The sequence below is a fragment of the Symphodus melops genome (assembly GCF_947650265.1).
Source record: "Symphodus melops genome assembly, chromosome: 9".
Lineage (NCBI taxonomy): Eukaryota > Metazoa > Chordata > Actinopteri > Labriformes > Labridae > Symphodus > Symphodus melops.
Genome location: NC_136699.1, coordinates 21738498 through 21752339, shown reverse-complemented (window position 1 = coordinate 21752339; position 13842 = coordinate 21738498). Strand labels below are relative to the sequence as shown.

The window sequence follows — 13842 nt, the reverse complement described above, 5'->3', positions numbered from 1 at the left end:
CATGACACTGGTCACCATCCACGTCCTCTCGCGTTAAGAGCTTACATCATCGTCCATGGTAGAAAAGGGATTTGCAAATGGAGGCTGCAGAAATCCCCATTATTTGATCAACAAAAGGTTGGTGACTGATTACAGATAGCTAGTTTGTCATTACGGTACTTTGCCAAGCGTTAATATCGTTTGGATCTCAAATTCTGGGGAAAGTCCAAGTTAAGTGTCGTTTTCGGCTTTGTAGTCGCTCCGTGGACAAATGGAGCGATAGCAACCAGTGTAACGATTTAAAGAGTGTCCATGTTATTTGTCGACTTTAGCCAAATGTTTCTGTTGTTTTCGTACCAATATTGAATTCGATTAATGTCTTCGCACAATAAAAAGTCACATCTGACGAGTATATTTTACAAAACACTAAAATAGACTTAGAATTAGGCGTTTGGTTAGGATACTTTTGAGCCTTCAACATCGGTTGTAACTGCGACAACCAGAACCATTCGACTGAAAGTCACAAGTTAACATGGTCTGTTTTCAAACCTGAACACCGGCTAACTTGAAACTCTCATCTCTGGTGTGGCACAGTCTAAAATAATTTAACTAACTTGTTTCTTTATTCGGGATAGCCATGTTGTTTATTCGCCTTTTTGTACATTGATCAGTTTGTATACAACCGAACATTTACCGTCAGTTGATTGTCAGGAGAGACCACAATTAATGAGGAAGGCTGTTTGGGGATGGCATCCACTATCAAAAATGTATCTGATATTACATTACACCTTCACTAGCTATGCCCCAAAACACCAGCGAAGTTCAGTCAATATGCAAATAGTCAGCTCAAACAAGTAGCCTGATTGTTTACAACTACTAAATTAAAGATATTGCCTTGAAAAAGTGACAGTGCCAACAGCTTTTTATGCATCTATTTTGAATGCTCCATTATATCAAGCTGCAAAAACTTTTTACAAACCCAATAGGCCAATTTGTTAGGCTAATTGAACCTGATTCATTACTATTGAAACTATTATGGAATTTACAAAGCCATCGAAGTCCCTTAAAGTAAAAGATATCTTATGCGCACAAGATTCTTCTTCTTTTTTTGTTGTTGTGGGGCTCGTAGTTAATGAAGCTGGCTTGGTATGAAAAGCCCTTAGATGTGATCTTAGCTCCAAGTCGTAACCTGTGCAGAGGCTTGGAAGGCAAATACAGCTACGGAGAACAGTGCCAACCTTTGAACATATTGTGGGGCTGCTGCACAGCATGTTCACTTTCCACCTCTTCTAAACGACCCATGTTTACGCAATTTTTGTCGTCTTGGAGCTTTTTAGAAATGTGCTTCTAGGTCGGTAGGATCAGTTCTATCAGAACCGGTTCAATTTCCCGCTTCCATCACTTGCAGTTTGCCTGGCAAAGCAGATGGGCATACACAGCCATTTAAGGGTGCCACCTACTTCAATAGTTACAAGAAAAAACAAAATATTTCCCACAAAAAAAATAAACTTGAGAGAAGGACATACCAGCTGGTTGACTCTGTTTCTTTCGTTCAGGACAACAAACCTGACAAGGTTTGCATTTTTACCTGCAAATCCTCATTATGTTGTTATTGTGCCAAACTTAAGACTGCAAGTTATAGTTAGGCAGATAACCATATGCATTTTGTGATAAAAGCATGACATTTGGTAGCCAAAGGCATTCTGAAAATAATTGGATATGGAGCCATTGTTAATTTTAAATATGGCGGCCATTTTTCAAAATGGCCATATCTCATTAGTGTTTTCTTATGTGTGATGTATTCAAATAAGATATTGACGATTAATGTGTTAAATCTATTAATTATTCAATTTTTAATTTACTTTTGCATGCACCCCATCACACCCGATTCGGAAAAATTCAAGATGGCTGCCATTTTTAGCTGTAATTTCGACTAGTCAGCTACTGAGGACCTTGATGTGGGATGTTACATTTTAGTAGATGCAGATTTTCAAATAAGAATATTAAATTTGATTGGATACTTCCATCTACCTCACAGTTCAATGTGAATAGTGTTTCTGTTTCAAGTAATAAAGTGGTTGTCAAAACACGGCCAGGGCATAGGCCAGGGGTGTCAAACTCCAGTCCTGGAGGGCCGGCTTCCTCATACTGTTAGATGTGTCCCTGCTCGGACGCAGCTGAAACCAATGAGCGACTCGTTATCAGGCTTCTGCAGAGCTTGATGACAACACATTGGTTTATAGCAGGGAGACATCTAAAAGTCTCAGGTATCTGGCCCTCGAGGACTGGAATGGGCTACTGGTGACACCACTGCTGTGAAACTCAGCATGGGGTTCAGTGTCAACTAAATACACTCTGCTTTATAATGCCATGGATTCTATCATCAGGCCCACATCGTATTAATATTGTAGTTTGCAAATAGATGTTAGATGGCCGCACCTGAATAGACGGGATGTGTCAGCGTGGGAAAGCCGAACCAAGGGTAACAGGGTTTTATATTATTTTGGATTTAGTTACCTGGAAGGTATACAGATCGCACAGGAATCAACTAACTGCTACATTCCAGTTAGATACAAGGGTGAGCACAGCTGCAACCATACTGCAAGATACAGAGTTATTAGGGCTACTCAGTTCTGAGGACACGAAAGCTCTTGAAGCCAAGTATCATAGCAAATGCCTAGTAAGCCTTTATAATTGTGACATTATAGACAGCTAGATAGCCTTATAGCCAATGGGCAGAGAGAGGCAGCATCAACCTGTTATTGGGTTTGCAGAGCTTGTGCAAAGTTGCCTAAGAATGCTCCCTCCTGTGAGGGTGAGTGCGACTGAAGCTTCATCTTTAGGTCTGACCAGGGCATTGTCACAACCCCTGTGTGTATAGAGGGAGGTTTCCGAGAAATAGTAATCACCCATTCCAAATTCTGCATCTAGTAAAGGTAACCATCCTACTAAGGGAATTCTCAAGATAAGGAAGGGTGGCATTATGGTGGTGGCAATTCACACTAAGATATTACATATATTGATGTAGTAATGCCCTTTCTATCTTTTATGGCTCTGATTATGTAATTATGCCCTTAATTCTAACATAACATTTTACGTCAAGGTCATCAGTAGCTGACTAGTCCAAATAACAGCTGAAAATGATGGGTGCATGTAAAATGATGTGATTCCTACATTTAACAAATTTTATGTTTAACATCTTACATTTAGCCATCACATGTTCAAAAACAGTTAGGAGAGGTGGCCATTTTGAAAAATGGCTGCCATGGCTGCCATATTGAAAATTAAAGATGGCTGCATATCCAATTATTATCAGAATGCCTTTGGCTATAAGTGTACCAAATTTTATGCTTTCATCACAAAGTGCACGATTCCCTCATATTTTTAGCTAAGCCACTCCACTATCAACAACAAGAAAATCTGTTTCTTCACTTAAAGACACTTCAACAGGCAGTTAAACATGTTAACATCTGTAAATTGAAATGTTTTGATGGATGTCATTGTCTAACCTTTGCCTTTTATTCAGGTACTTCAACCATGTCTGAATCTCTGTATGAGAAGTTTTTAGCCCCGGAGGAGCCTTTCCCTCTCCTCTCCCAAAGAGCCAACCTTAGTGATGTGGGAAATCTTGATGTCAGTGATTTCAGCTGTCAGCTCTCATCATGTCACAGAACAGATCCTCTTCACCGTTTCCACAGTAACAGGCAAGTAGAAAGTGGGAGTAAGTAGCTGAAGTTTGATATCACCTGTCTAATAGGTTCACTAACTTTCACAACATTTTTTTTAAAGGTCAGGATTCAAAAGATCATATTTTTTAATTTCCCAAAGAATAGTCACTTATACCATCAATATATACCAAGAATGTTGGCTGATTAAAAAAAATCTGTTACTTTAACAATTAAAAACAATAAAGGGAAATAATGTTAAAACAGGGTCCAAAATAAACACCCGCCAAGCGCCAAATGTGGGTAGATTTTCCGTTTGGCGAGTAGACTTCATAGGGCTATGCGCCACGTGGCGGGTACATTTTTTTTACCCAATAGTCATCAAGTCAAACAGCTGGTTCGACTTTTCACTCTCGCCGTGTCTGCAGCTAGCTCAACTATAGCAACGTCCTCTCTCGGTCGCTGTAGTCGTGTCTCAGTCTGTAAACGTCTCCACTCAGACTCAGTGAAACAGCACTGCGTTATACTGCAGATGTAGTGCACTGGAGCTGAAACGATTCCTTGAATAACTCGAATAATTCGATTACAAAAATTCATCGAGGAATTTTCGCTGCCTCGAGGCTTCGTTAAGTTGGGTTTTTTTGCGTCATCAAAACTTTGCTATGAGTATAAAACACGTGTAATGTAGCTGCAGCTACCTGCTCCTCTCTCTTACACACAGACACTTCAGCGCTAACACGCGAGCGCGGCGTGCCCCTTTTAACTTTTAGTCAGCACACAGTTGATCCGTGATCCATACGACCCAGTCGGGAACACGTGATCCGGTCAAACGGTCGGCTTTTCTCCGTTCACTCTCTCCGTGTTTGCAGCTAACATAACGATAGCAACGTCCTCTCACAGTCTCTGTCATAGACGTACGTCTATGGTCTCTGTAGTCTGTGAGCGCGCTGAATGCACGCGCTGCAGGAGCAGACAGAGATACACTTTTAACAATATACAGGCTGATTATATTAAATTTCTAATGTCTTCAAAGCTAAATCAAGACAGAACTTGTTTGTGGAATAATAATTTAGCAAATATATATTTAAAGTTTCTCAATTTCCTTATCTGACATAATGATTGATTCTGTGATTGATTCAACAGAACATAATGCTTTCTCAATTAAATGTACTGTAACAGATGTGTAGGCTACACAAAACACTATTTGCTATTTCTTGGCCTGTATGTTTCATCTACCTGCCGCCTTGACCAGTGAATCAGAAAGTGAATTTGGGACCCTGTCAGTAATATGGTGAGCATCATCAGCAGCTGTAGAGCAGAGGTGGTTGGCTGTAACAAGCAGGCGTTTACATGGTAACTGCAAAGAAGCAGGTTTGTAGGGACGACCCAAGACAAGTTAAACCTTAATTAAGCACAAGTATGATTTATTCGATTACTCGATTAATCGACGGGATATTTGATAGAATACTCGATTACTAAAATATTCGATAGCTGCAGCTCTATAGTGCACGCTATGCATGTGCAGCAGGAGCAGACAGAGACACACAAACAACTTATAATGAACAGGGGGGTGGGGGGGTGTCTGGAAACCACCTATTTAAAAAATAAAGGCCAGCAAATGTATTTTTTCATTGCTTAATTTCCTAATGTCTAATGAAAGTATTGAATCTGTGACTTAAATATGTGATTGATTCAACAGAATATAGAGCCTTCTCAAGCAAATGATCTGTAACAGATGTGTATGGCCAAAAACTATTTATTTTGACCGGTAAAAAATATGTTTGGCCGGTGAATTTTCTCATTTACCTGCCACCATGGCCAGTGAGTCAAGAAGTTAATTTCGGACCCTGTGTTAAAAAAAAACAACAAAAAAAACATTTGTGATGTGATGTAAAAGAAAAACAGTCCACTTACACAAGTTTGTAATGTTTTTTTTTATTTTGGTATGTCCTAACGCAGGATATTGTTTCAAATGATGAAAAAGGTTGATGGTGTGGAAAGTTTTACCTGCACTTGTGTTCAGCCCAGTTAACTGTGTATGTTACTTTTTTTTGGGACTGTAAATATCTGCAAACTCCTGCAGCTGAGCCTCCTTTATTTTCTCCCTGCTTTGAGCTGGTAGGCTCAGCATTTTTTTGGTGTCACTATCGCTCATTAATGTTATTGTTTTAAAGGTCTTTTAGTCAATGGGTCTGTTTTTTAGAGGACGTGACCTTTCTCAAAGTAAATATACAAGGAAAGATGAAATTGTGCTTTGTTTTTGTTTTTTGGAAAGTTCTAAATGTTCTCGTCCCCCCATTTTTTGCATTAAGGTGCATTTATAAAATAAAAATGCAAAGATTTGACTTACAAAATAGTCCTCCTGATGAAAAACTTAATTGGTCAACCTCTCGGGCGTAGACCTGTTTTACTAAAATAGTTTTATTTAATTTGTGTCTGATAGAAGTGTAAAGTGGGGCTTAGAACATAAACTTAGTTATTTCTATCATTATTATTTTAGCACTCATGCATAAAAATCTGTCTGTCTGTCTGAAATAGTGCCGAACGCGCTAACTTGTATTTCTCCCCAGGTGGAACCTTACTTCTTGTGGGACCAGTGTTGCCAGCTCAGAGTGCAGTGAGGAGCTCTTCTCCTCTGTGTCTGTGGGAGATCAGGAGGATTGTTATTCCCTTCTGGATGACCAAGAACTAACGTCTCTGGACCTTTTTCCAGAGGGCAGTGTTTGCAGCGATGTGTCCTCTTCCATCAGTACTTACTGGGACTGGTCAGATAGCGAGTTTGAGTGGCAGGTTGGTTGTAGGCAGATCTATTATCGAGTTTTACAGTGCTTAGTTGGCAAGTTTTTCCACTCCAAATAGCACATTCTAATTTTTTTTGTATCTGCATCTCATTATTTGCATGTTTTCTTGTGTCATTAAAGTTGCCAGGAAGTGACATTGCCAGTGGCAGTGATGTCTTTTCAGACATAATCCCAAGTGTTCCAAGTTCACCCTGCCTGTTTTCCAAGAGAAAGCCAAAGACTCACCTGCATCGCAACTTGGATGAGTTGCCATGGAGTGCCATGACCAACGATGAGCAGGTAAACTAAACTGGTGATTTATAAAAGAAATCACTGTTGGATTGTTCTGATGTTACAACAGTGAAACCTGCCATGTTGATATCTGTGCTTATCTGTCCTACTTGCCAACACAATTTTAAATTACACTGAGGCCTGTATTAAGCCATGTTTTGTTTCAGTTGTTTGACTTTACTAAACCTAATAGATGTCATCATGCTAAGAAGTTACACAACATTGGTTATCATCTTGATAAGTTCAGGGTATTCAGTGATTTATGTTCATATTAAAAAGGCAGAGTTAGCATCATATCAAAGATCCATTGCAAACTATTCTGCATTCAGAAGAGCTGTGAAAACATTTCAATCCAAAGCCACTATAGATTTTACTCTCTACAAACTTTGAAGATACATTGTAAAAGACCAGCCTAGATTGAGGAAAAGTTAACTTTACATTGAATGTTTTTGTTTTTATACTACTATTAAATGTTTATATTTTATTATATATTATATAAAATTCATATTTTAGTTTGAAGTCTTTTGCTGCCTCTGTTCCGTATGGGGCACTTTGGGCTTTCACTTGAATCGAAGAGGAAATATGAATGAAGTACAGTGCATAGTCAGATTGTCAAGAAAAAGTCAAGAGGTTGCACATTGCACATTTCTATACATCTATTTGGATTTTTAAACCACAAAATATCATTTTATTCTGTGTGTAATCAGGGTTTGTTAAAATTGTATTTCCTATTTTGCTGTAAAGAGCCCCATGTAGTGTTGTTTTCTACCTTTAGCATCCAGAACAGGCAGAGATACCTGGACAAATGATAGAAAAATGTATACCACATGTCTGCGTTTCCACATCCAGGTGGAGTACATAGAGTACCTAAGTCGGAGGGTCAGCACAGAGATGGGCTTGAGAGAGCAGCTTGACATTATCAAGATCATCGATCCCAATGCTCAGATATCTCCAACCGACAGTGAGTTCATCATAGAGCTCAACTGCCTGACCGACGAGAAACTCAAGCAGGTGGGTGGTAACAATGGCTCCACAATAAATAATTAAGCGGCAACATTCTAATATGAGCTGATGTGAAGTGTCATCATAGGACCTGCAATGTCTTGTAAGGCAATTTTACAGTTCACAAATGGTAAAGTTATAGGGGTAAACGCATTAATCACGATGCAATTGAGGTTCAAAATAAATTTATACATTTTTTAAAATCACAGTACTCTTGTCCCTCTAGGTGCTCCATAGTGAGGCCACTGCACTGACAGCAGAGTCTCCTGTAGGCACAGTTATGGAAAAGAACAATGCTACTGAGGTGTTGGCTCATTTCCCTTACAGAAAAATGAGTCAAAAGTAATATCCACCATGCAACATCAAATATTTTGCTCGTAGTCCTCTTAAAGTGCTTCCTTTCCATTTCAATCTGTAATAATTTAAGTTTTCCATGGTTAAGTTCATGTTGGAACCCTCGATCCAAACCCCAAAACGTAAACCACATGGTCTTGGTTGGTCAATCTCCACTCAATATACCACAATTACTATTTAAAAAAAAAAAACATGAGTGACATGAGTATTCAGACCCTTTGCTATGATACTTGAAATTTAGCTCAGGTGCCTTCCATTTGTCTTGATCATCTTTTAGATGTTTTTTTCTCTTTAATTCATAATAATAATTTACACTTTATTATTACCTTTAATTGAGTCCATCTCAAGTAAATTGAATAGTTTGAACATGATTCAGAGAGGCATATACCTGTCTACATAAGGTCTCACAGTGTACAATGCATATCAGAGGAAAAAACTAAATATGAGGTAGAAGGAACTGCCTGCAATGGTAAATGGACTTCAGCTTGTATAGCGCTTTTCCAGTCTTCTGACTACTCAAAGCACTTTTATACCTCATGTCACACCCATTCACACACTGATGTAGAGGCTGGTATGTGAAGTGGCCATCAGAAGTAACCTCATTCATATGTCTTAGCGGGAGCAGGGTTAAGTGTTTTGCTTTAGGACACATTGACATGTTGCTGCAGGAGCTGGGGATCAAACCCCCACCCTTATGGTTGAGAGACATTGACTCTAGGCACAAGGCACAGGCACAGCATCATGTCTGGAGGAAACCAGGAACCAGTCAACACCTGCCAAACACCATCCCAATAATGACACACGCTCATGGCAGAATCACGCTTTGGGTTAGTTTTGCAGCGGAAGGGACCTGTCAACTGGTCAGGATTCAGGGAACGCTAAACTGCAAAATACAAAGTTATCCTTAATGAAAACCTAGTCCACAGGATCACCTACCAACAGGACAATGACCTTAAACTCACAGCCAAGACAATACAGGTGTGGCTGAGGGACAACTTTGTTAATTGCCCTTGAATAGCCGAACATCTCTAGAGAGATATGAAAATAATTAATTAATAAAGTGTAAATTATTATTATTATTAAATGGTTGTCCACCTATGGTCCCCATCGAACCTGACAGAGTTTGAGAGGATCTGCAAAGAAGAATGGCCAAAATCCCCAATTCCAGGTTTGCAAAGCTTGATGCCCAATAAGACTCGAGGCTGTAATTGCTAACAATGGTGCTTCAACTACATATTTAGTAAAGGATCTGAAAACCGGTCAGTGTATCTGTTCTGCACGATCTGATGTACTGGGTTAGACAGCCAGATAACACTTAAAGTCCAATAAAAAACACAAAGTTTGTCTTTTGTTGATTTTACTTGTGTTTCTTCATTGTTTGATTTAAGGTAAAACTGCAATGTTACAAAGAGAAAAACAATAGTCAGTACAGATAACAAATATTGTATGTTTATAAAGTCTGTGCATTGCTAAATAAACACTAAGCTATATGCTAGGGAAGCCGAGAGAAAACTGTTACCTCCTACAATTAGCAAGAGCTAGCAAAGCACATCTGAGACTAAAACAACAAAAAGTTTCTAATGTGAATTTTGTGTCTATCTCAACAGTTTTATCATGAATTAAACATAAAACTAAAAGACATGGTCTCCAAGGCACAAGCTTGGAAGAAAACCTCTCTGCATCAACATAGATCCTGTCTGCTCCACTGCAGCATATGAATTTCTAAACAATTACCAACATTGACCAGTAGATGGCAGTATGAATAACGAGTTAATGCAGAAAATGAAACTTGTTTAGTCTTTTAAATCTAGATTATTATGACCACCTTTTAAAACATTTTTAACATTTTAAATGACTGACTTTAAATTAAAGGCAGCACAGTATCTTTCAGTCATTTGATTTTTCCTTTCAGAAATGGGTATTAAAAAACAAAACGAGTGGTTATTTCATTTTTGTTTTAAAATACAAAAATAAAAATTGAAATACAAGACTTTTTTTTCGCATGGTCAAAAATGGATGAGCGAAAATTTTTAAAAAATATTAGATTTTCCATTTCATATAAGAGCAAGTTTTACTGTCATCTGCCACAGTCATATTGAATATGACTAATATCTTAATTGTCTCTATGCAATTTGAGCAAAACTAACATTTTAACTATTGAAAAAACTTTCCTGTAAAATCTGCTGAAAATTCTCATGACCACAGCTGAGGAACAGGAATCCATTGAAAGTTGAAAGATGTCTCAGTTGAGCAATTACCTTGAAAATGACAAAATCCGGTCTCAGAATATGGAAAAACAGGCATTTGTTCGTTTCTGCTTTCTAGGGATTTTATTAATAAGTTATATGAAATAGAAAATGAAAATATATCCTTTTTTTTATTTCGCTTATCCCTTTTTCACCATGAAAAAGAAAAATGCTTAGTATTTCATTTTTTTGTATTTTAAAAGGAAATTAAATAACCACTTTTTTAAAAAATATTTTTGTTATCCCCGTTTCGGAAAGGAAAATCAAATAATACACTTAACAAATACTAATGTCAGTGCGATATTTCTGTTCTTCCCTTTTAATTAATTAGCAAACATTCAAAAATTCCGATTCCACTTTATTATGATCGATTTTACCATAAGGCTGCAACATAACAGACGTGACAAAGTTAAGTGGTCTAGAAGTGTTTTGAATGCACTGTATATGCAGGGATATACATAGGCCAAAATTGAACATTCCACTTTTTGCAATTTTATTTCTGTGTGATGTCATCAGGTGCGTAACTACATCAGAGAGCACAGCCCAAGGCAGCGGGCTGCCAGTACGAGAGAAGGTTGGAAAAGGAGCAGTCACAGCAGTGCCAGCACTGGCGGCATAAGTGGAGCCAGCAGCAGTAACGCCAGCATGGTTAGCTCTGCTAGCTCCTCCACTAGTTCTACTGCTTCTAACTCTGTAGCAGGTAAGATGCAATCTGGTTTGTAAATTATTATATTGCAGTACTACCACCAATGGAGAAATTGGTGGAGGCCATTGGACAAAGTCACAACTGTAGACTTGAATAAACGGATAGACAGGCACATGTTGTTCAGATAATAAGACATTTTAACCCAACGTTAAATTTTCTACTGTAAGACGTCCCTGGTCCCAATCTTGTTCACATTTCCTTTGCATTCCAGGAGGTACAGCATCAGCCTGTAGTGGAAGCAGTGCTGCAAACATTAGTAGAGCTCACAGTGACGGCAACCTTCCCAGTGCGGCAGATCGCATTCGAGACTCTAAAGTAAGAAACTAGGAATTGTTTGTCTAAAAATGCTGGCCATATTCATCTCACAGGTGATGTTAACACTGTGACTGACAAATACAATTGCATTTTACACCAATTAACTTATAAGTGTACATTGGCCTTTGCTCCGTACATCTTCTGATCCTATCCTCTCACACACTGCCATTCATTTATTCATTGTAGTTTGGTTTTTTTTGCATTATGTTATTAAAAGGTTTGTGGGGGTTTTTGCCACGCTTTCTTTTAGAAACGCTCGAAGCAACGCAAGCTTCAACAGAAAGCGCTCCGTAAGCGCCAGTTGAAAGAGCAGCGACAGGCCCGCAAGGAGCGTCTAAGTGGACTGTTTCTAAATGAAGAGGTGCTGTCACTGCAGGTTACGGAGGAATGTGACCATGTTGACGACCTGGATGTATTGATGTGACACCAGTGAATAAATCAGTGCTCCCTCTACACCTTCTCTTTCATTATGCAGCCACTATCGTCAAGCTTATAGACTGTGTTGATATGAATCTGTTCCTCCAACAGCTTTGAGTATGCCAACAAACGTGCAGTATATTTGGTTGGAGTGATGTCTGGAGTGAGATGCAGTTGCAGTAAGAGACTCTTTAACATTTGTTAGCATATTGCTTTATTTTTTCGTAGTACCGCTGGTGCTTAAACAGTGAGCTTAGCAAACACCATTACAGGCATGTACTACATGACTGCCAAACTCCTGCTTACCATTTGAGGTGTTACTTATTGTTTCTATCCTGTTAGATTTCTTTAACTCTTAGAATCTTGCTGATGCACACATTTATACAATACAGTTTTATACCCACTGCTAACAATATAAGAACCATAGGACAGAACAGGGCAAGTGAGCAGATTTTTTTTTGCCTAATATGCAGAAACTCAAAACCAGGTGATGGTAAGACTAATTCTCCCTGCAAACAGGGGATCTGTATGGTATACTTGCGTGCAGTACTTAAGCAAATGTTGCTGTAGTTTCTACGCACACCGTACACTTACATCTATAGCTTCTCTACAGGTCTTTGCATGAGCTCAACTTCTCATCTATGGCTGTAGTTTTAAATGCATTGGCAATATTGTGGCATTTACAACTGTCTACTGTCAAAGTAGTTAAAGTACTCATTATTGGTATCCTTTTTAAGAGAGGGTAAGAGTTAGTCTGTTTTTTCAGAACACGAGAGCCCTTGTAGACACCAGGTGAAAAAAATAAGCAATATCCATTCATAAAAACAAAACGTGTTCGTTAGTATGAAGCCTATTTCTTCACTCAATAAAGTCATATACCATTCAGCTAAATAAAACTCCAAAACTCAAGGATACTATTGCGTCAGAGAGATATCTAATGTTTAAGCTAATGTTTAAACTGCAGGTAGTGAACTGACCCTTCTTTCAATGTGCTGAATGTTGTGCACTATTTCAATCCAAAGGCTAGAGGGAGCACTGAATTTGTGCATGTTTCAAAAGTTCGACCACTCTTAAGTTCTTCTGTGATCCAGTGACTTGCAACTTGCTGTAGTCTTTGCAAACACTTGTCAAAATATAACTGATTTGTTGTATATAAATGACATTTTCAGCTTATTTACTATTTGCTTTTAGTTTCTCCTTGTGATAAACTTTGGTACATTTTTTTCCCAACAGTATGTTTTGTAAGTGAAACACAAGTTAGTAACCTAACTTATATTTATACTAACTTGCGTTGTTACTCATGCTAATGGATTTTAATGAGTTGGAGCTTCTTTTTATGGTTTATTGTATTCATATTTGCTTAAGAACTCGGTTTTCATCTTCCTTTTATAAGGAACGAATTGAGGACCTTCTCAGTGGTAATGCAATGAACATCCTCCAATCCTTACTGAGCTCTGAAACTAAAGTTATTAACCACATCAATAATGGTGATACAACCATATGTATTGTTTAGTTTAGAATGAGTAAAATTCTATTTTGAACACTAAGATCAAACGATAAAGGTGATGTGACAGTTGTAAATGAAATGTACTATGTCATGATTTGCAACAGAGTAACATTACAATAATGGAACATTGTTAAAGGTTTTTTTTGTGATCAAAAACATTTAAATGGTAAATGGCCATTGTACAAAAGGTGTTTTGTGGTCAAAACATTGAAACCATCTGGTACAATTGCAATAGTTTCCTTCAACATATCAGTTTCTTTGAAATCACCAGCTACATGCTGAAAACCACGTGACATGCTGGTGCATCAGGAAGAAGAGGGTTTTCTGTCCACTGAGTGGCTCTGATTTACTGTAAACTTTACAAATAAATTCCCATTGTTTCAACCATATTGATTAAAATGTTCATGGGCACATGATTGACTTACATTTACAGGATCTTTCCACAGCATCAACATTTTATTAGTTATTATGGATGTCAAGTTATTTTTTGTTTAGAATGATATATCTTGGCATGTCTATTGTTTAAACGTGAAGTCACAATGTTTTTCTTTTTAAAATGTGTATATCAGTGTAACCAGAA

At 38.1% G+C, this 13842-nt stretch overlaps 1 protein-coding gene across 1 annotated transcript; it reads left to right on the top strand.

Moving 5' to 3' along the window:
* Positions 1–13651, top strand: fam199x (family with sequence similarity 199, X-linked). Its single transcript, XM_079352158.1, has 8 exons — positions 1–117; positions 3506–3683; positions 6215–6434; positions 6566–6724; positions 7565–7726; positions 10834–11017; positions 11235–11338; positions 11589–13651. The coding sequence occupies exons 2-8, from the start codon at positions 3517–3519 to the stop codon at positions 11760–11762; spliced, it is 1170 nt and encodes a 389-aa protein (XP_079208284.1). The 5' UTR covers positions 1–117; positions 3506–3516; the 3' UTR covers positions 11763–13651.
* The last annotated feature ends 191 nt before the right edge of the window (positions 13652–13842 follow it).

Excerpts from the sequence above, each read along its gene's own strand:
- fam199x (XM_079352158.1), top strand. The coding sequence starts at position 3,517 with ATGTCTGAATCTCTGTATGAGAAGTTTTTAGCCCCGGAGGAGCCTTTC. Across the intron at positions 6,435-6,565 it reads ATAGCGAGTTTGAGTGGCAG|TTGCCAGGAAGTGACATTGC; the intron begins GTTGGTTGTAGG and ends GTGTCATTAAAG. Across the intron at positions 11,018-11,234 it reads TGCTTCTAACTCTGTAGCAG|GAGGTACAGCATCAGCCTGT; the intron begins GTAAGATGCAAT and ends TTTGCATTCCAG.